At 33.9% G+C, this 22,797-nt stretch overlaps 1 protein-coding gene across 13 annotated transcripts in view; it reads right to left on the bottom strand.

Annotated features, from left to right (window-relative positions):
* Positions 1–22,797, bottom strand: part of MYCBP2 (MYC binding protein 2) — a 261,465-nt gene that overhangs the window by 57,470 nt on the left and 181,198 nt on the right. For 12 of the 13 annotated variants that reach the window (XR_006271202.1, XM_043477949.1, XM_043477938.1 and 9 more), the window contains 6 exons: positions 22,165–22,262; positions 21,337–21,453; positions 20,487–20,627; positions 8,483–8,707; positions 7,514–7,646; positions 2,587–2,709 (listed from right to left, as the gene is read on the bottom strand). Coding sequence is in view for 12 of the 13 variants with exons in the window: in XM_043477949.1 (XP_043333884.1) it covers positions 2,587–2,709; positions 7,514–7,646; positions 8,483–8,707; positions 20,487–20,627; positions 21,337–21,453; positions 22,165–22,262 (837 nt within the window). In the remaining variant the exon portion in view is untranslated. The remainder of the gene's footprint in view (positions 1–2,586; positions 2,710–7,513; positions 7,647–8,482; positions 8,708–20,486; positions 20,628–21,336; positions 21,454–22,164; positions 22,263–22,797) is intronic. The other variant, XM_043477948.1, reaches the window with a different exon arrangement.

The following is a 22,797-nucleotide window of genomic DNA, read 5'->3' as shown; positions in this document are numbered from 1 at the left end:
TTAAATTTATTTACAACATCTAGCAGTGGCAAGAGAAAATACAGAGTCTATGAAGTAACTATGATAAGCTGATTCGTATCATACAAGTATAAATGAAAACCTATACTTCTATGCAGTATCTGACAATGATTATCATCACTCTGCCTCATACATAGTATACTTCATGCAGAAAATATGCAAATAACATGAATAATTTAATGTAGGATTGAAGGGAGGCAAAGTATGCTATTAACTCAGTAATATTTATATTAGAGTTATAAATTACCAAATTTATATTTTCCTTTTTAAAGTTGCTATTGCCAAAGAAATTATACATTTTTAAAAGCATGAACTCTTTTGCTCAGATAGACAATATAAAAATCTGTCAGACCTATAAGATAAAAGGAATATAATCTACCTTATTTAAACAGTATCTCAAGCATGAATTCTGAAATTTTCTTCAAATTAAATACAAAGGACATTAGTACAAAAATAAAAAAATATGAAATGATATAATTAGATGGATGATAGCTCCTTATTTATGAGAATATATATATTCAAAGGTTTAATTGACGCTAAAGAAGAGGGAAGAACAAAAAACATATCCAGACTAGCTGAGGCAGAAACTGGAAAACAGCACTTTCCTAGCCATATTCCTTCAATATAATAAAGTTTCATAAATAAAATTGTAAATGAAACACCAACAAGAAATAGATATGGAAAGAACTGTGAACACAAGTTACATGCCTTTACTTTAAAAAAAAATTTAATGCTGCAGATTACAGGAAAGATTTTAGAGATGATGAAGAATTTTATAAAATTGTTTTAAGGTAAAAGAATTTTTGCAAAAAACAATTTCTTAACCTTGGGTAGTTCAAGAGTTAAAGAAAACAAGAACTACTACTAAAGGCAAGATAAAAATAGAGGTTAGATATACATAATCAGATTAAAATTTCTTAATATTTCTTTTCTCCACCTAAGTATCTTTAAAGTCTATTAACAAGTCCATGCTACTTCTGAACAATATTAGCAAAGTCACTTTTAAAAAGGAATACACTATTTTTATTTAATAAACATGCTCTCAAGAAAAAAAAAAAAAGACTAAATGTTCTCAGAAATGTCTGTGTCTCTTAAAAGTTGATTTTTATTTTTAAGATGTTTTATCAAACTATGTTTTAAAGACTGATTTAATGTGACAGCTACCAGTACAATTTGGATATATCAGAGACTTAAAGCATACAATTTGAATTAAACATGGCTTTAAACAGATATATGTGGTAAGTAAACACTGAGCTTTTAATTTAAGGATTGGCAGTGGCAGAAGGAAAGGAACATGAAGCAAACACCACAAAGCACTTACCCTATGTAAGCATGAAGATCTAGTTTAAGTCAGCTGAAATCTGAGCTACCAGAAATGAGTGAGCAGACAGTACCTCAGCCTGTAGGTTAGAGCAACCCAATACAGGAGGAAGAGCCAAATAGAAATCTTATAGCTAAGGCTTCCTTCATAAAAATACATTGTGGAAAGCAATAAAGTTATCAAATAGACAATGATTTTATTTTAAATTGAGTATTTCCTCCATAATGATGTATTTTCTATTTTGTTGGCTATTTCATTATCTCGCTTTCTCTGCAAGTCAGGTATTAAGACAACTGTCTGTTTCTGGAAATCAAATCCTATGAATTAGTTTAAATAACTTTTTAAAGTTAGAGTATTTCCATGGATACGATCTTCTCCTTCTTATTGTCCAGTTGAATGCCACCTGCTGACAGTATTGCTGATTTTGAAGCTATGAGCTAAGATCAGGTTCATAAGAAACAATGTGTCCAAATTTACATACAAATGGAACTATAGATGAAATTCAAGCATAAATTATTCCAAAGTAATTATTATTTGGACTGTCCATGATTCTAGTCTCTTCTGTTAAAGTTAACAGAACAAACTGTATACTTTTAATGTTTATATGGCTTAGGGTTTTGTTTTACTTTTTACAATTTTTTGGTTTCATTATATAATCAAACCCAAATATATAATTTCATGTAATTCAAAATTAACTAAGATAACTGATTACATTCAAAATCACACAAATTTAATAAAGCTAATATACAATATTACTTAAAAATATTACTCAAAATATTTTGATTTTAAACAGATCATTTTGGAGCTCTTTTTTTACTCATTAACATTTAATAGCAAGTGGATGATCAAAAAAAGTACTAGATATAGTGACAAAGAATCTTAATGATGTGAATTAAAAATGAGTGTTCATAAAATGGGAACAAGTAAACAAGAACTATAAACTTAAGCTAAAATGGATAAAACCAAAACTTGTTAAACGAATACCCTCATATTGAGTATATATGTATACCTATGGCTGATTCATGTTGACATTTGGCAGAAAACAGCAAAATTCTGTAAAGCAATTATCTTTCAATAAAAAATACTAATTAAAAAAAAGGAATACTTTCATAAGCATTTTGTTAGTTTTCTAGTAACAAACTTTAAAAAAGTTCTGTGGGTGAACAGTAATAATAACGGGTATAAGAGAAGGTAATGAAAATATTACAATTGTTAGGTAAGTAAAAAACTCACTTTTAAACACCTACCTTTATTATTTCCAAGTCCATAATCAAATCCTTGGGCACTGCAGCTTGCCCCTTTATTAAAAGCTTGTACTGAGAAAGGGCTTGGAGGAGGAGTTTGAGAATTTTGATCCAGAAGAACTTGTTCTACAATAAAAGGAACATCTATAAAATTAGTTTCCTATATGCTATTCTCTATAGAATAAAGAGAGAAAATGGCAAGAAAGATTTTTATGATGAGCAAATTTCAAAATAACCTCACATTTAGATTTGATAATAAATCTGCCAGTTAAGTCACTGACACCGATGAAGTGCAAGACAAAGCTTTGTTTTCATCTATCTAATCCACTATTATATTTAGAAATGGAATACGCTCTTATGGAGTCAATTTGCTTTTACTGTGGCAGGATACATCACTGAATGTATATTAATATTTCTGGACCAGGAACTTGTATTTGTAACAAACTTATACAAGGACATTTTATAAAATAAAAATGGATGCCCCATAAATCAGAAATTAAAATATCTTCTATACCAGTATTCAAATAGAAAAGTATTTTCAAAATATCAAGTATATGGTATCAAAAGAAATTTTCACTTATAAAATATTTTAAGTTCTCAGTGTGAAAATTATGGAAAATTTAACTTTGTACTTATTTTTACTCATTATATAAAACATATATTCCCTAAATGGAAGGATGATAAACCTGGTTTTATAAGCACTTTTATTAACACAATGTAACTAATAAAAGGCAAAATCTATCAAATGAATGGTGAAAAAGAGAAAATAGTATTTATTCCACTAAAGCATCATTATGAATAGCTGATAGTTTAAAACATACTTTACAATTTATATCTCTTTAAACTGAAAATGGAATTAGAAGAGAGTGGCAATGTTTTCTTCCTACCCATAAGTCAGAATTCTGCTCCACTGGCCGTAGTGTATGGTCTATTCTTTACCAGCGTGTCTAGGCTATTTTTTTTTTTTTTTTTCAAGAAACCAATCCGAGCACTTCTCTTAGGCAAAACTCTTCAGTATGAGGTGTTTCAGCAGCGAAATATTTCTTCTGAAATTTACCCATGAACAACAATCTGAATGGAAAAAGACAGCTTTGCTCTCACCCTCTAGACTGAGAAGGTCTAAGTACCAAGTATGTCTGTTTTGACCACAGCAGTATCTTTGCCTATTAGCTTTATCTACAGACATCAAAGACCTACAAAGGATTTTTACAAAGAGGAAAGGTTTTGCTTTACTTACGCTAATCTACATGAATAAATTACTATAGTGCCAAATCTTATTTCCATACTAAATTCAGTTACAATGAGCAGACTATTTGAGTAACACATCAAACTGATCTTAGTGACTTGAAGGCACTAGCTTCTTATCTCTTTCCTATGACCCCAGATTTTATATCAAAATATTAAGATTCACACTATATATATACACACACACACATACAGCAAAAAATCATTAAGCGATTACAGAGAAATTTAAACTTAACACCTCTTTTAGGGTTGAGTATATACTTTAGTAGAAACAACTTCCTAATTTAAGAAGCACTTTATACAGAAAGAACTTTCTACTTTCTGAATAGATGGGAATACAATTTCCCATATTAAATCTTACTCCTTAGTATGGAAAGCATTTTACATTTTAACAATAGTAGCTAACCTTACCATCTGCCAGCTTTGTTATTTGTTCACTTAGCTTTCATATTGAACTTATAAATTATCTTCATTTTGTAAATGAGAAAACAGAGGCACAGAGATACCAGGTAATTTGGCCAAAGTCATACAAACGAAAAGCTATAGAGCTGGCATTAGCAGCCTGGCAGTGTAGTTCCAGAGTCCACTGTTGGAATTTACGCTCATTGCTAGTTAAAATGATTGCTGTTGTTTGTTGTTTAGTCACTAAATTGTGTCCGACTCTTTCGCAGCCTGATGGGCTGTGGCTCAGGCTCCTCTGTCCTTTGTATTTCCCAGGCAAGAATACTGGAGTGGGTTGCCATTTCCTTCTCCAGGGGATCTTCCCGACCCAGGGATCAAACCCACGTCTCCTGCGTCGCAGGTGGATCCTTTACCTCTGAGCCACCAGGGAAGCCTTGGTGTTAAAAGTTAAAATGATTTCTAAGCTACAAAGGCTCTGAAAGTCACTTAAACCATTCTCAGATTATTTATTTAATTATGTTTATAAAAAGCTGATCTCACTTTAGGTTATTTCATTTGTATCTCAATATCTCTGTAAAATGGAAATGTTTAAAGACTGATGGATATGTAATAAATAGATTACTAATATATATGTAGTATGTATACTATAACTGCTAAAGTTACTTTGTAAAATGTCTGATTTACATGAAATCTACTTTTCAAAACATAATGAAGAACCGTTCTACTCTCTCAGAACATTATTTTATGATATCATCCTTGAGTAAGAAAAATGTATCCATAAAAGACAAGGGAAGAGAAGCAGGTTCTCAAGTAGTGTTCAGGGGATAACTGATGCAGTGTGGTATAATGAGCACAGCATTTGAAATATGAATGAAGATTCTGGCTCAAGCCTTTCATCTGCCTGGTATCCAGTGGTATAACAAGTCATTATAAATTCTATTTGATTTCTTTCATCAGTGTTTTATAGTTTTCTATGTATAGGTCTTTTGTTTCTTTAGGTAGATATGCTCCTAAGTATTTTATTCTTTTTGTTGCAATGGTGAATGGTATTGTTTCCTTAATTTCTCTTTCTGTTTTTTCATTGTTAGTATATAGGAATGCAAGGGATTTCTGTGTGTTAATTTTATATCCTGCAACTTTACTATATTCATTGATTAGCTCTAGTAATTTTCTGGTAGAGTCTTTAGGGTTTTCTATATAGAGGATCATGTCATCTGCAAACAGTGAGAGTTTTACTTCTTCTTTTCCTATCTGGATTCCTTTTACTTCTTTTTCTGCTCTGATTGCTGTGGCCAGAACTTCCAACACTATGTTGAATAGTAGTGGTGAGAGTGGGCACCCTTGTCTTGTTCCTGATTTCAGGGGAAATGCCTTCAATTTTTCACCATTGAGGGTGATGCTTGCTGTGGGTTTGTCATATATAGCTTTTATTATGTTGAGGTATGTTCCTTCTATTCCTGCTTTCTGGAGAGTTTTAATCATAAATGAGTGTTGAATTTTGTCAAAGGCTTTCTCTGCATCTATTGAGATAATCATATGGTTTTTATCTTTCAATTTGTTAATGTGGTGTATTACATTGATCGATTTGCGGATATTAAAGAATCCTTGCATTCCTGGGATAAAGCCCACTTGGTCATGGTGTATGATTTTTTTAATATGTTGTTGGATTCTGTTTGCTAGAATTTTGTTAAGGATTTTTGCATCTATGTTCATCAGTGATATTGGCCTGTAGTTTTCTTTTTTTGTGGCATCTTTGTCTGGTTTTGGAATTAGGGTGATGGTGGCCTCATAGAATGAGTTTGGAAGCTTACCTTCATCTGCAATTTTCTGGAAGAGTTTGAGTAAGATAGGTGTTAGCTCTTCTCTAAATTTTTGGTAGAATTCAGCTGTGAAGCCATATAAATTCTAAGACCTTTAGTTTCCTTAACTGTAAAATGAAGATTATATAACCTATCTCAAAGGCATGTTGTGAGGAAAATGGGAGAATGTTTAATGTACCATGTTAATAAATCTAAACATACTCTGTTATCCATACGAATTCCAAACTTTCCTGAATCTATCTATACTACGGCCATATTACCTCTTGGATAACGGTTATTAAAACTTTATACTCTTCTGGATTAAAAAACGCATGTTCTTTTAACAGTCTGACCCTATCTATAAATTTTGAGATTTGGTAGAAAAGTCTTATTTTGATAATACTTTTGTGACTCAGTCTGTATTTAGAAAACTTAGTGAACAACGAGTATGTGCCAAAACTGTTTTAGCACTAGGAATACAAAGATAAAGAATCTGAGGCTGACCACGAGGGATGCACAATCTGAATATGAAGAAATAAAAATTAACTTCTATGTAGTATCAGTTTTGTTCTCGCAGTGAATTGGGATCTTTAGGATCAGAGATAGCCCTTTACTCTTTCAGGATCAGTTAAAGCTTCACCTAAACGATGACATGACTTCCCTGGTGGCTCAGATGGTAAAACGTCTGCCTACAATCTGGGAGACCCAGGTTCAATCCCCGGGTCGGGAAGATCCTCTGGGGAAGGAAATGACAACCCACTCCAGTACTCTTGCCTGGAAAAATCCCATGGATGGAGAAGTGTGGTAGGTTACAGTCCATGGGGTTGCAAAGAGTTGGACACGACTGAGCAACTTCACTTTCACATGATGACATGGTCTGAACAAGGTTTGGCCACCAGGAGAATGAAGAGAGGACAAAATGGAAAATCTCTTATTAAATAAGATCACTGTTGAAAAACAGCAAAATAAAGTTTAAAGCTGAAATTCTAACAACAAAATAGGAAAACCCCAAAAGAAACTATGCATATCCTCAATGCTCCTTTAACTAGCAGAGAATTCAACAGGATGAAATTGCCTCGGAGAAGTACAATGATCAGTGGCTTGAAAACTGAACTCCCATTTAATGGTAGAAAGAGTAAAACGTCTAGTCCTCAACAGGAACAGAAGAATTATCAATTCAATTATGATTTAATAACATTTAATAAAATTATGATTTTATTAATGAAATTAAAAAGCAGGTTTTACAAGACCAATTCCTAAGTTTCACATTTCCTTTTAATTCTCTTCTTTTATGTGTATTCACTTAGCACCTAGGTATTTCACACAGAAAGTTCAACACTTCCAAGATTTTTAAACCTTCAGCTTTGATTTTACTTCAAAATAAACACACATAAAAGCTCTTTACAACAGAAGAAATACAGCACACTTAAAATTTCTGATTGCAAAGGTAAAGCGGAATAAATCACAAATTTAAGCCAACTTGCCATCTTCATGTCGGAGGTACTGGTTTCCGCCTCTGTCTCTAGCTAAGGACCATGCCTCTCCTTCATCACTCTCACAGAACTCTACCATGCTGTTCTTATCCAGCTGCACCCATGTACCTTCAGAATTGGTTACCTAGTACATAACAAAAAGCATGATTGATTGGCTTGATTCTTTCAGAGCACTCAGGCCGAAGACCAGCAAAAAGTTTGAGCAATTATTCCAGTAACTCTCTATCATCAAGTTAGTTTCTGAAATTAAGACCACAGCCTGAGGTAAGACAGAAATCAATAAACAATCTTGTAAAATAATGCTCACTTTTGACTTCAGTAGTCCTTCAGTAGCTACTGAATGACTTGAGTAACAACAGTATGTTTTTAAGGCACAGGATAATTCATACATAAATGTAAATGGTACCCCCACACACGTGGCTCTTTGTTTGGCACGTAAAACGCCCTAACACAGGACACTTTCTCTTACTTAGGTTGACAGGGCCCCTGACGCTGAGAAATAGCATGACACACTACATCAGCTGAGGCAAACGCCAGAGCGGGCGAGAGAGTGATGTCATTTGCTCAGGACTTCAGTGAGACTCACGGATGGGAACAAAGAAATGGAACCCTTTAAACACATCTCCACGCTGATTCACAGCAAGTATTTTAAAGTGCTGTTCGTCCATGACAGTGTAGTACACATTCGTAATAACGGAAAGATATGTGCAAATACCGAACATTTATAAACAGTACAAATCATTTTGCTACATTGCTTTCACAAGAATAATCATGAGAATAAAATTATTTTAAAAAAGCACAGAAAAACAGCATTAGTATTTTCAACACAAGCAAAGATAAAGAACATTAACATTTAAAAACCTGGGATGGAAATGACAACCTCTGGAAGAGAGAGATGCTTTGGTTGTATTATATTAAGAATGAATGTCTTAGAAGTCATGAAGCTACAAGAATCCATACCTCTCCCACTGCTTTGACTTTGTTTCCCAGAACTAACATTCCAATTGGGATACCTCTAAGGTTAGGGCAGCTTCTGATGTTGTGACCGGAAGGTCCCGTCTTCACTACCTTGTACATGCCTGGCCCTCCTCGCAAGAACGGCATATCTTGTTCTTGCATTGTGGCTTCCTGTGGGCAGCAGGAGTTTATGTCTTTGAAAAAGTCATCAGTATTAGTTTTAGGTTCCTGAAAATTTGAATAGGAAAAAGAAAGTAAACAAAATACAATCTATTATCACTTTCGATATACTCTTAATAGCTTTTAAAGCAAGTCCGTAATACACCAACTAAGAAAAAGAGCACATATCCAGAGATAACTGAAGTGTTTGTTAACACTATGTTAAAGAATCTTTCCACTTTTCAATTCTGAATAATATTTAAATTAGAGCTGGTGAAGAAAATTATAGCAGGAGAGCAGCTGAACTTTAGCTCCTGTCCCCTCTAATTTGAGGAACATGGTACTACTTGATTTTACTTCTGTCAGTGAAATATTTAACAATTGGAGAAATGAAAATAATTGACTATATGAACCACAACTGAAGAATTCTGAATCGTTCTTATTGCATTACTGCCTGTTGGTATGGGTTAAAAAGTCTAAATCTTCATTTTCTTCCATTTTTGTTTGTAACAACTATTAACGAATAGGAAAACAGGTATGAAAATTCTGGAGACTTATCTATAAACAGAGATAACAATGATGAAAAATGTGCAAGAAATAAGACTACTCAATATTAACTAGTTATGAATAAGAGTACTTATAAGAGTTTAATAACTCACCTTTTCTTAATATAGCACAAATAAAAGTCTCGTTGATTTGCTAGGCTATTATTAGACAGTGATATATTAATGCTATTAACAGAAAAAGATGATCATGTTTTAGTAGAGAGGAGGGATTAACATTAAAAATGCAGCTTGTATAAATATAATGTATTTGGATATCAGAATCACTTCAAAAATAAAAGAGAAGACCATGCCTTAAACTTTTTGTTGAATCTGAATGCCATGATGAAATTACTTTCTGTATAAATGCAATAAAGAGAAAGAACAACCTTCCCATATTTTCTCTTTTTCCCAACTAGATGTAAACAAAATTTCCACACTGGAAGTTCTTCCATTGTCATTATTACTTCTCTAAAACACATCTGAACTGCACTTTAAAACATTTTTTTTTATTTATTTATGTGGCCGCACCAGGTCTCAGTTGGGGCACGTGGGATCTTTCAGCTGTGGCATGTGGGATCTAGTTCCCCGCCAGGGATCAAACCCAGGCTCCCTGTATTGGGAGCAAGGAGTCTTAGCCACTGGACCACCAGGGAAGTCCCGAAACTACACTTTTAAACACAGTGATACAGGCTCTACAAATTGCTTTATTCAAATACAGTAAAAAATGATCATAATGGAACACTTATTCAAACACTAGGTTAAAATTAAATTGATATTTAGTTATGTTATAAATAGGGTAAAATTTAAAAATCTACTAATATATTATGCAAGATAAAATGTGACTGAATAGCTCTATCCCTAAGAGTAGCATCATTCTAAAAGATATGTATAGATGCCCATTATGTGGTAGAAACTAAAAATAAAATCATAAGGTTAAAAAATGTAGATTCAAAAATTCTATGTACCTGTGACTTCAATATAGGATTGGTCAGGAAAAATTTTAAATCCATTATTAACCTTCACATAATATCTTGCAAATCTCATTGTGGTGATGAACAATCATCAATTTTGACTTACACAAATACAAGGTATGGACAATATTTACTTACTTTTAGTATAATTTTGTATCATATTAATCCAACACTCAGTTACTACCTGACAATTTCATGAAAATGAGGATTTTAACTATTTGAAAAATTTTAAATCTAAAATAAAATATATTTATATACCTATGTATGCATATTTGTAAAAATTTATACATGTGCACACCTATAAGAATACAAAGACAGTACTCAAAATCGAGAGTAAGGTTTAAACTTTAATTGGGCTATTGTACTCACGAGGTTTTCAGTAAACATTTAAAATGTCTAGAGGTGAATAATTAATTTTAGCAAATACATCATTTAGTTGTAGCAAATACAACTATTTCTAGTTTAAAGAGTAAAATTAGTCATATGTACAACTGATGTTTTAAAAATTCCATGGTATGATGTAAAAACTAAGCAAATAGTAACAGATTTAGTGAAAAAACAGTTTCACTGGTTTATGATACACCTTGAGCATTTAATTAAGTTTTGACAATATTTCTCATTTGACCACTCAGGGAAACAGTGAGAGGAAAGTCTTGGCAAAAACTAATAATAACTGCAAGTTCTTTACTGAATGACAACATAGGAATAAAATATTTCAATCAATATTTTATTGATTAAAGAAATACATAAATTAATAAATGTACAGCAAAGTTTATCCTCTTTTTAAAATACTGAACAGTATAAAAAGAACTGATAGACCTAAAATCACAGAACTATGTCTGTTATTCTCAAGCAATTCTAAAATTCATGTTTTATTCAACACAGAGATTTAAGACCTGGGCACCATCATATGAAACTGACGAACTGCAATGTTATTTTTTGCTCCTTGCAATTCCATCCCATTCTCAGATGAATATTCAAAACAGCACTGAGCAAGGCTAGGGAAAAAACAGAATAGCCATGGGGTTGAAATTCTCCCACTTAATAAGCAAGGTCTAAAAAAGCTAGACTTGTATATAACTGCTAGAGAAGCTAGTCATAAAATTAAATATAATATAGCAAATCTGAAGTCAAGTAAAAGTTGAATAATGCAGTCTTTGGCAGAAATAGAGGGAAAGGGTTTATGCGGAAACTCAATTGCAGTACTTTGTATGTAGATTGTTTTTGGCAAAAAAAAAAATTATTAATCTTAAGCACAGGCTTCAAAGATATAATGTAAAGTTTGTTATACATGCTGAAATACCTGCATAATGTATGACTGTTCCTTACAGTTAACTCACCTGGGGGAAAAAAGCTTTGGAAGTCCATGCAAATACGTCCAAATCCCTGACTCCTGGGCTAGCATTAAAGATATTCTGAGTGACAAAGTTTAAGAAAGAAAAATATCAACAAAGAAAGGGAACAGGAGATGATCTGCAGAAGACGCATTCACAGGAGTAACAACGTTCTGTACGCCAGCACCAGCACCAGAGTATTATTTCACTACAGGGAAACTGAAGCCACCTGAGTAAACCACACACCAAAGAAATCCTCATTTCTTTGAGAATTTGAGCTAAATTTTTGTCAAAAGCTCTCCATGGATATAGTGTGTCATGCCATTTGCTACAATTAAGAGCCAGACATTGATTTCAAGCTTAAGACAGTGCAAGACGGACAACTTAAAACTCCTTTAAATGACTGACGTATCTGTTCCAGTAAAGCCAGATTTGTTTTATGATAAAAAAACACTCTGCTGTTTATAAAGACAATGTGAAGAATACAGATTGTATAGATAGTATAACTAGGACTATGAATAATAAGTGCATGTAGTTAGTATACGTGAACTTGTTATTACTTTTTAAAGTACAAAAAAAATCAGAAAGTAAAAAAAGTCTAATTCATTTTTTCCCTTTTGCTCTCTTTTATAAGTGGGAAAAAAATCACTTGGAAATGTTACTGAAAGCTGTTAGCAAATCTGGTAAGAAAAACATAAGAGAAAAAAAAATCTGAATTTTTATCAAAAGGTAGACCTAGTTTTCTCCATTTCAAAAGTTTAGGAAATACACAGAGCATTTACAATCTCTACATACAGTCTAAAAATATTCTGTTAAGGAACAACCAATTCACAGCAACACGGTCCCAGAAAAATCAACATTTTCACAGAACGTTTTAATGACAATTAAAATGATATACATCTACATATATATATATATATATATATATCATTCTATTAAATATATTTACTTGATCTGAACTTAAAATCTTTCCAGAAACTAGCAATTACACAATTTTACTGCTTATATAAATACAAAAAAAGAGGATATTAAAAATGTTACTGAAAGTTGTGAACAACAAAATTCCAAACCAATGTAAGTCATTTTACATAATGAGAATTTATTTCATATTCTCCAGTTCTGTATCTTCCTCATGTATATATGTATATGGACAGATGTAGATACACATCCATATACATACATCTATGCTAACACAGAAATATAAGACATATAAAAGCCAGGGGAAAAATGCTTCTATTAATGTGTCTACAGATAAATGCAAAACAAAAAACAAAAACCAAAGCTCCCTCCACATTTAAAAATAGATAGCAGACAGGGTACTTTCCCTTTAGGTGAAGTGGATACATGTTGCAAAGCATTCTAAAATGCCCTTTTGGGGGTGAAAAGGTGTCCTTCCTTATTGGTTCATCCATGTATATAAGAATTTGTGGAGTATTTGCGCAAAGGTTTTTCTCCTTTTCAGACAATAGTGGTACAGACTTTTGGACTAAAACATTATCAACGTTTTTTAGCATAATTTTTTCTAATATTAAAAGCAATGTGAAAAACATTGTAAGAAGGAATGCAGATTGAGTTAGAAATAAAGAAGCAATGTGGTGACTGACAATTTTAAAAATTTTATCTTTATTTCAGTGTTTAAACTCAGTGAGTCTGAGAGCATGAGTTAGTATGACCTGAAATAGCTTTGGATACCTTAAAGTGATGTAACTACTAACCATGGTAACCAATTGCCAATACAATTTGTACATGTTAATTATATGTGGATCCAAATTTGACACTTCTTTTGCTTTGTTCTACATTTGTCGAAAATCCTTAGTGTACACTGGTTTATTGTAAGGCTATTTTTATTTTATCTATTAATTGTTTTGTAAGGCTATTTTTAAAATGTGGTGTCCTAAAAATATTGCATTTATCAAGTATCAAAAAAGCACCAAACAGAAAACTGAAGTTTAAAAATAAAATATACTTCATAGTTTCTTTCGAAAATATAGGAAAACTTAAAGATATGAACATGCATGAAAATATTAATTTCCTCAAAGTCTCAATTTCTCACTATTAAAACATATAAATTAGTTTTCATACTGCATAATTTTATAGACTGAGTACCATTATATATGATGTATGTATATACATATATATACATACACAAATACACACATATCTACAATAATCTAAGTCATCTTATCCTCAGAGACTATTCTGAAGGCAAAAATGTTCTGCCAAATAAAATCAGAAAACTAAAGTATGCTAAAAACCTAACTAAATTGATGAACATCAAATTGCAGCTCTAAGACAATAAGCTTCAAGGCATAGAAGAAACAAAATAAAAGAATAATTTTTATGGTGAAATACATGACCAAACATGCCCAATGCCTGAGCACAGAGTTAGGAATCGCCATTTTTAAAGTGAAAAAGATAAGTATCTCAGGAGAATTAAATACAATATATATACCATGACAGTGTTATTTTAAGGCCTCAATTCCATTCTGTTTAGGAAACTTAAATGTCAAGCTTAAGAATGAAGTGAAGCTTCTGACACCCACCTAAGGACAACATATTTATTAATGGTATATTAAGTAAATATTTAGTATTTACTAAGACTGAAAAACAGGTCTATGCATACACATACACACAAATTTGTTAAGAAAACAAAACTAAGAAATCTGGGGTATATTAAAGCTGTGACTACCATGCATCATTAGGTATCCCAAAAGAATTAAACTGGACATAAAATGCATGAAATACATGCTAATTTCACCAAGTACTCTCAGTAACGTTATATGAGAGAATATCAAATGATATTTTTCCTTCTATCCTCCAAATCTTCAGAGTCCCCAAATTTAGAAAAATCAACCTACTTCTATACGTGAACATCAATCAGCCTAAGTAGGTAGAAAGTGGTTTGTATAATTACATGGACACTCAAGTTGCATCTGTAAGAATTTGAATAATATTAGCATTATAAACACATCTTTGAATATTTCTAATGAGGTATCATCTACTTTCCTTGATATAAACTTTATCACTCAACCTCACAATGTTAAAAGACCTCATTTTTGACAAAGTAGACAATGAAGTGTGCCTATAAATCTCAAATGACTAGTATCTATTTTTATAATAGAAGGAAACTTGTTTTCCAAAAAATTTAGGCTCTATCACAGGCACTCAAATGTTTCCCACATCATGTGCATAATTATTTTCTCTCTCTTTTTAAACTTATATTTTCCCTGGTGTATGAAACATTCTATTAGCTTACATGTGTAGTTTCCAAATCTTAAGAATTTTAATTTAAAATCAGCTTTCCCCAGGTATCCTTGAACATACATCACAGTATTCATCCTCATTTAATCATTAGGTTTATGAGCATTTGTATTTATGTAATTGTGGAATTATAGCCAAAATAATATGATTTTTACAGCTATATTTACTTTATTCTCTTATAACTGCATTTACCCTTATGTCTTCACTAGATGAAGGCAGACTAAACATACAAGCATGGGCTTTGGAATTATATGGACTGGAGTTTTAGAACTAGCTCCATTACTTATGATCTTCAAAGAATAGTTCTCTTCTCTCATTGGAAAAATGAGAATGATACAAACTTAACATCAAATGGATATACTGAAAATTAAATGAGGGAATAAAGGTAAGGAGCCTAAGACAGTCAGAAATTATTTTAAACAGTATGATCATGCCAAATGCTAAGAATTAAAATTTAGCATTCAACAAATGTTGAAAGTCTGCCACAAACGAAATAAAATATTTAACACTTTGGAAGAAACAAACAGGAGTAAGAAGGGATCTTACGTGAGTCCTAACCCAGGTGGTGGAGAAGACTCTTGAGAGTCCCTTGGACTGCAAGGAGATCCAACCAGTCCATCCTAAAGGAGATCAGTCCTGGGTGTTCATTGGAAGGACTGATGCTGAAGCTGAAACTCCAAAACTTTGGCCACCTTGTGCGAAGAGCTGACTCATTGGAAAAGACCCTGATGCTGGGAGGGATTGCGGGCAGGAGGAGAAGGGGACGACAGAGGATGAGATGGCTGGATGGCATCACCGACTCGATGGACATGAGTTTGAGTAAACTCCGGGAGTTGGTGATGGACAGGGAGGCCTGGCGTGCTGTGATTCATGGGGTCACAAAGAGTCGGACACGACTGAGTGACTGAACTGAACTGAACCCGTAAGAAGCTTAGAAACAGAAATAAGAGGTATATAAATACAAATGGCCTAAAGAGAAGGAAAACAAACTAAGCATTATGAGCAGTTGGAGAAAGATGTAAGCCTTTTCTGCTTTTACAGACAAGGTGCTACCTGAGCAGGAAGGGAGAAAGTTAATTTCCCCAGTACGTAGAATCTTTCTATCCTCAATTCATGCTTCATCCTTATTAACTATTTATTAGTTACCAAACGCAGCATGTCTTCATAACTTTGGACATTTGATTCTCTAATGTGAAATTCCATCACTCTGTTCTGGCAATTTTTCTCTGAGACTGCCTCAAATGTCACCTCCTAAGTGAAGCCCCTCTGTAACTTATCACAGTGCAACTTAACTTTGTGAATACAGCACATCTGTCACATCACACAGAGAGTATTCCGAGAACTAGAACTGCACTCTTAATTATTTCGTATCCCCTCCCCTCTGCCTCTCCACCCAATGCCTTCTTCCCAGCTGAGTGTCTGTCTGTACACAGTAGGGACTCATATGTTGAATGAACAATTAGTGAAGTGATAACTAACTACATGGATGAGCAATGTCAACAGAAATTTTTGAGCCTGGCCAATTAGCAAAGTATTAGAAAAGCCGGGGGTGGGGGGAAAGGAAGCAAAAGCATTTTAGACAAATGAAATAACATAAACAAAGACTAAAATGTAATGTTAAACAGTGTATTCTAAAAGGGGCAATAAGTTCTAAGAGACCATGAGTACCTCACAAGAAAGTATCTGTGTTCTTCATAGTTCTCCTGATTCTTTCCACTGATTTAAAAATGGTTTTAGAAAGAACACTCATAATGTGAATGTCTAATGCTATTTAATCTCTAAACAAGAGCATTACTAAAGTCATATTTGAACCAAGTTAGGATGTCATTATTTTTTAGTAAAGTAATGACATTTAAGGGCTTCCCTGGTGGCTCAGAGAGTAAAGAATCTGCCCGCACTGCAGGAGACCAAGGTTCAATCCCTGGGTTGGGAAGATCCCCTGGAGAAGGGAAAGGCAACCCACTCCAGTATTCTTGCCTGGAGAACCCCATGGTCAGAGGAGCCTGGCAGACGATAGTCCATGGGATCACAAAGAGTCAGACAGGACTGAGTGACTAACACTTTTACTTTAAATGACATCTAAATAGAACTACTGCCAGTCAGGCCAAAATGTGGCTAAAGAACGTATCTACAATGAAAACCAGGGTTCTGCAATATGAGTACAGAAACAGGACAGGGTAACAAAAATCACTTTAAAGTTTATTCTAAATATGGCTATTTATGGCAATCTTTTTAAAAAACAGGTCATCAAATATTCAGTGTTCAGTTTCCAATCCCTACCCCTATCCTCCCCATCAGTTTGCTTGAGTCAGGCTCCAAATACAGTACATGCATTCATGTGAACACAAAATTGTTTTAACTAGAGAAAGTTGAACACGCTGACGTAAAGATTGCTCAAGGCAACTTTTTGGTACTTTTGCATCCTTTTAAGTGAGTGGCATCAGTCCTTGATAATCTCTAATTTTATTTCAAATCTGCCAGCTTTCTTTTTGTTTGACTGAATAGTGTTTTACAATGGTTAGCCATAACTGACAGCTGATTCATTCACCAACGAAGTATAAAAAGGGAGAGTAGGTGGCAAGTTATTTCTCCAGTAGTAAAAGAGGTAAGGAAGCAGCAGCAAAGTGCATTTCTTTAGCTGTATTAGTTCCCTGAGGGGATGAGATGGCATCATATGCTCTGTCCTGCAGAGTAAGGTACTCATGGAAAACTTACTGACTGTCGAAGAGGCCTGTCCTGGTCCCGAAAATCAAAACCCTGGGAAATCAGCCTGTCCCTGCCTATGCCAGGCTCTGACTCCAGTTTTCATCTAATACCCACACTGAAGCAACTTTATACCAGTTCTGTCTGAAGCCCCATGCCAGTTGTCACACATCACCTCTGTCCTCCTTGGTCACAAACATACAATGCAAATCCTTACTTAGCTCATCTACCTGTCCTCTTATTTTTATACCAGAACTATGCTAGGCTTCCTCCTGATCCAACAGCTAATTATTCCCATTTGTCCCATAACTTAATACTGTACCTAATGGGACCCTTTCTCCAATGGTAAACAAACTTGCTTTCAAAGCTCACAGGTCACAGTATTGCCAGCACCTGTACGTGCGGATGTGGCCACATTAACGATCCATTTCATTCAATAAAATGCTCTAACTATGAAATCAATTTCAAATATGCTACATTATCACACAAATTGCCTGTCTCCTTCCAGCTCTTTTAGTACAGTGCATTCACTATACTGTTGCATTTTATTAAGTCCTCCAAGTCCCTTGGACCCTCCACTAATCCTTTCACATTTCTAACTTAAGCTGCAACCCACAGCTGGTGCTCTCAATCGCTCTTTCATCAGCATCTGAAATTCCCTTTTGTCCCTATTTTCTTGTCACAGCAGGCCAGGAAGTTCCGGCCAGCACTATTGTCTGCTTTCCTGGCTCTTTTAATTCTGGAGACTCAGGGTCATGGGGGAAGAAGGGTGTCTCCAGAATGGATCTATCCAGTGGTCTCACTGGGTCCTTCGTGGAGCAACAATCCCCAAACAAGTAGTTTTCCTTGTCAGACCGTGCTATTTCTCTCAAATATTACTACAAATTCTTATGGCATTTCTAAACTCTCTAACATAACTCAATTGTTTCAGTCTCAGCTAATGGCTTTTCTCTCTTTCCTATGGAAATCATGGTTTCTTTCACCTCTTCCCTTTCTCCCTCATTCCTAAAAACTTACCTACTGACACACACACCATCACAAAAAGAATTCACCAGTGTGCCCTCGATTCCATTTTCTCCTCCTTTTTCAGCCTTCAGATTCCTTATCTGTATCTTTGATGCCCACCTTTTCTACTGACATCTTTTAATTTGTAAGGATCTCAAGTCACTATCATCCTTAAAATTAAGGAACCAGAAAAATCCCAGTTTTCTTAGTGATAGCAGATACTCTTACTTACATCAAAAGAGAATTCATGTCATGTTTCAACATAAGGACAAACTAGAAAATACCAAAAGCTACTTCCTTTTGCTTTCTGTCTCCAGTAAAGTCAGTGATAACCTCATTCACACAGCAGTGAAAAGCCATTGAGTAATTGTATGGCTCACTCCATTTAGTTTTCCCTCTTACCTTTATTACCTCCTCTCTCTCTGACCTCAAGATTGTCTGCTAAAAACCATCTCTTGGCTAGATTTTAAAAGCATCAAGTAATAGAACATGAGGATTCCAAAATGAGGCCATGGGATTCAGAATACTTTCTGCTCATCCTTGCTACCTTTGTTTATTCTCTTGTTTTAGCTGTATGAATATCTCCTCCAAAAGTACCTCCTCAAATGAGCCACAGAGGAATTAGGAAAAAAATACTTTGAAGCAGAGGATGTCATAAAGATAATGTAATCTCACATAATGCCTTATTAGGGCCTTAAAATATACAAAACCCTATATTGGTCAAAATTTAAAATATAAACTGCTAACAAAATAAACACAATGGCTACTGTAATTACTGCTTTAAAATATCATCTTCATTATCCTGAGGAATATTTGGTTACTATACTAAGAGATGGATTAAAACCATTTAAGGGTAAGTTTCTAACACTAGATGAAAAAAAAAAAAAAGCAGTAGGCCAAAACTCTCTAGACTTTATCACCCATCTATTAGTTAAAAATATATAGACAACTTCCTTCCCCATTGTACTATTATAAAACAAATACAAAAGAATAGAAAAAATAATGTGATTAATAAATCCAAACAGAAGTTCTACTATTTTCTTTTCAAAAGCATCATTTTGTATAACCACCCTTTTGGAGAACATTACTCTGGACTATCAAGGAGAAAAACAAACAACACAGTGACTGATCTGACAGAAAAAGCAAGCTTTGTGCACTGATTCTCTTCAAAGAAATTCGACTGTTTAAAATACTAAGGTTTTTTTTTTAAAATAAAAATTTATCTGTACTATTTATTAGCAGTGTCACATCATTCAAGTCATTCTTCAACATAAAGTCAAACTAGAAAATACTAAGAGCTATTTCCTTTTGCTTTCTGTCTCCAGTAAAGTCATATATTTGGTTGAGATGAAAAGGGAAAAAAAAAAAAATCACACATTTCTGCTCAAATCATAACGAGAGCCGTGGGTTCCTATCAGGGTAGTGACACAGCAAACTTCTGAACACTGGCTCTATGTACTCCACTGCATCTGTCAAAGAGGCTAATAGAATTCTCACAGACCCTGAGACCGAGCTTCAGCTAGCGCACTAGAGCGCCGCCAGTCTAAAAATCCACCTTGTTTTAATGCGGTAGTATCATACACCAAGAAAGAAAAGATTCACACTTAGACAACACACAAAATTACAAAACGCCACCATAAAAGAATACATTCTACATGGTTCTGAAATGAATAGTAATACTGAATTCCTAAATATTAGTGTGGAGTTCATTCCAAACAGCAGTGTGAATAAGAAAGGGAAAGAAAACGTTAACTACGCTCATTAGCAACTCTCATTCCCTGTCTCCCTGGAAAGAAATCAGCAGGCCTAGTTTTAATTTACTGCTGCCTCCTGTGATGGACTATATAAGTATTAAAGGCCTTAGCCTTGCCAAACTTCACCTTTATTAAACAGAAGCTTTCAGAATTCAAGTACTTATTTAGTTATTTAGTTGTGGTTTACCTCAGAACTGAGAAGCCTTAATTAAAGAAAGCCCTGTAATGAGGACAGGGTACACCTATAATCCTCTTTAAAACCACCTTTTACTTACGTCAACAGGGACCAGAAGACTTTTCCCAAGATGCTGATTAAAAGAGAGGCACCAGGCTTCGGTGTAACCATTCATGTTAGGAACGTACTTCTTTATCGTCTCATCATTCAGCCTCAGCCACACACCATCATCATTGTGGATCTATGGGATACAAGCAACAGAAACAAGCCATGCCCACCTGTCATTCTGAGGAAGGTAGCAAAGTTCTGAAAGGCTCAAAGCAGGCAAATAATGGTGGACATGGAGATTAAGAATCTAGTTTTTGCATAAGTTAAGTATGAGAGAATATTTAAGGGAAAAAACCAGCAAGCCAAGCAGTATGATAATTCACATGGTGAGACTGTAAAACACATTGTCACTTAGAAGTAAAAGCACAAAGAAGTCACACTTTGAGACAAGCACTTCAATAATAAAAGCAGATGTTTCCCAAAAGAACACAAGCCTTTCTTCCCCTCAATTTAGATTTTAATATCAGAAGTTACATAACTGTATTATTAGAAAAATGTCTTGTCCAAAGTTAAGTGATACAATAAACCCATACAAAAACAAACATTTTAAAAGTTCAAGAAAAACTACTCGTTTTCACTGAATTCTCATCCTGGCTCTGACTAGCATGTTAATTTTTATGCTAAAAATATAATTTTAGTTATTTATTTATTGATAAAGAAAAATAAATGCAATGTTTGAAACTCAATGAACAGAATTTTGAAATTCTGTGAAACAATTTTCCAAACACTACCCAAACTGCTTAACACATGTTCTAACAAAAAATTTGGTAACCTTATATCATGCAAACGGTGCAAAAATTTTTCATCCAAAATTTATTACCAAGTGTTTCTTTACAAATTACCTCATCAATGAAAGTGATGGTTCCATTGACCTTCACTATGCCTATCTGCTCACTCTGAAGGGAAGGGTGGCTGCGGATACGGAGCCCCGCACTGTCCTTGGCCACAAATTTTCGAACCTGAGAAAGGCAAAGGCAGACAGATGAAACAGGGAAATCTTGGAAGAGAGACCTTATAAGTGGTAAGAGATAAATAGACTTGAAACTATAATTCTGAGAAAGCTTCCAAAATTATTTGTAGCTGGTTTTCCTGTGCAAATAACAATGGCTTACTTGTAACAATAAGAGAACATTTTTAAGTATTAAACTGCAAATCATTGAAAAAAAATAGAAAATTATTTATATATTGATAAGTTCTTTTTTAAACCTTGAAGACATGATAAAAAGGAAAAAAGAACCTTTTTTCCTTTTTAGGAAGGTATGATATAAATTCTATTACCCATGTTTCTTTTTTTTTTTTTTATTAAGTAAGTAGTTTACTAAAATTCCTATAGCACTTACTCTTTAGATGTTAGGAAATGAATTTAACAGCACAGGATACTTTAATCTTGACAACTTTACACACTTTAATGTCAACAGACATTTTGTTAATTGTAAACTTTCAATAACAGGAAGTATACAGAGTCTATAAATTACTATAGGATTATACAAAGAAACCAAAAAGTACAGTTCTATACTTCAAGTATACTAGTCTTCAAGTTTACTTAGGCATACTTAGAATTCAAATACTGAAATAAGTAAAATATTAGACGTTGGATGGCCACCTTGAAGCATCAGTGAAAATGAATAAATTTCAGACTGATTCATGTTCTGATTTCATTCTCCCCTAACCTTATTTGGTTGAGGCTCAGTCTTTGGTTTGACCAGCTGAGTTCCTGGTGGTATCATTCCTTTTGGTGGGTCTTTTACTTTGACTTCTAGGCCAGCATCTGTAAGAAAAGGAAGGGAACATTTGAGAATATAAGGGCGGAAAGACCCTTAAACCTAACTTCATATACATTCACAGGCGGTTTTAGACAATTAAAAGAAATATCTGAATTCTGTCCTTCAAGGTAATTAATATTTAACAGTTAAAAAATAGATGAGTATTTGGAAAAATGACTGTGAGATTCCAAAGGGGAGTCTCAGGGATTCAGGAAAAGAGGAGGGGCTATAGACCATATTAAATAATACTGAAAAGTTGAAAATAACAAAAAAAGAAACCCTCATGTGATTGAACATTATCTCATAACATCCAATCAGAGCACTACTCGTCATCTATACTAATCATCTCATGAGTAACAGGCAGCACAGCTTGGTGTTTACAAGCTGGGATTCTCATGTTAGACTTGATTGTTCCTAATTCTGTCATTAACTGTTTGACTCTTTAAGAACAGCACCTATTTCACTGAGCTGTTGTGAGAAGGAAATGATTTTTAAAATACATATATATAGAATATATATAGAGAGAATACATAAGATTGT

This window comes from Cervus canadensis, chromosome 9, assembly GCF_019320065.1.
Source record: "Cervus canadensis isolate Bull #8, Minnesota chromosome 9, ASM1932006v1, whole genome shotgun sequence".
NCBI classification, from domain to species: domain Eukaryota; kingdom Metazoa; phylum Chordata; class Mammalia; order Artiodactyla; family Cervidae; genus Cervus; species Cervus canadensis.
The sequence above is the reverse complement of the archived record's forward strand: the minus strand, read 5'-3'. Positions and strand labels throughout refer to the sequence as shown.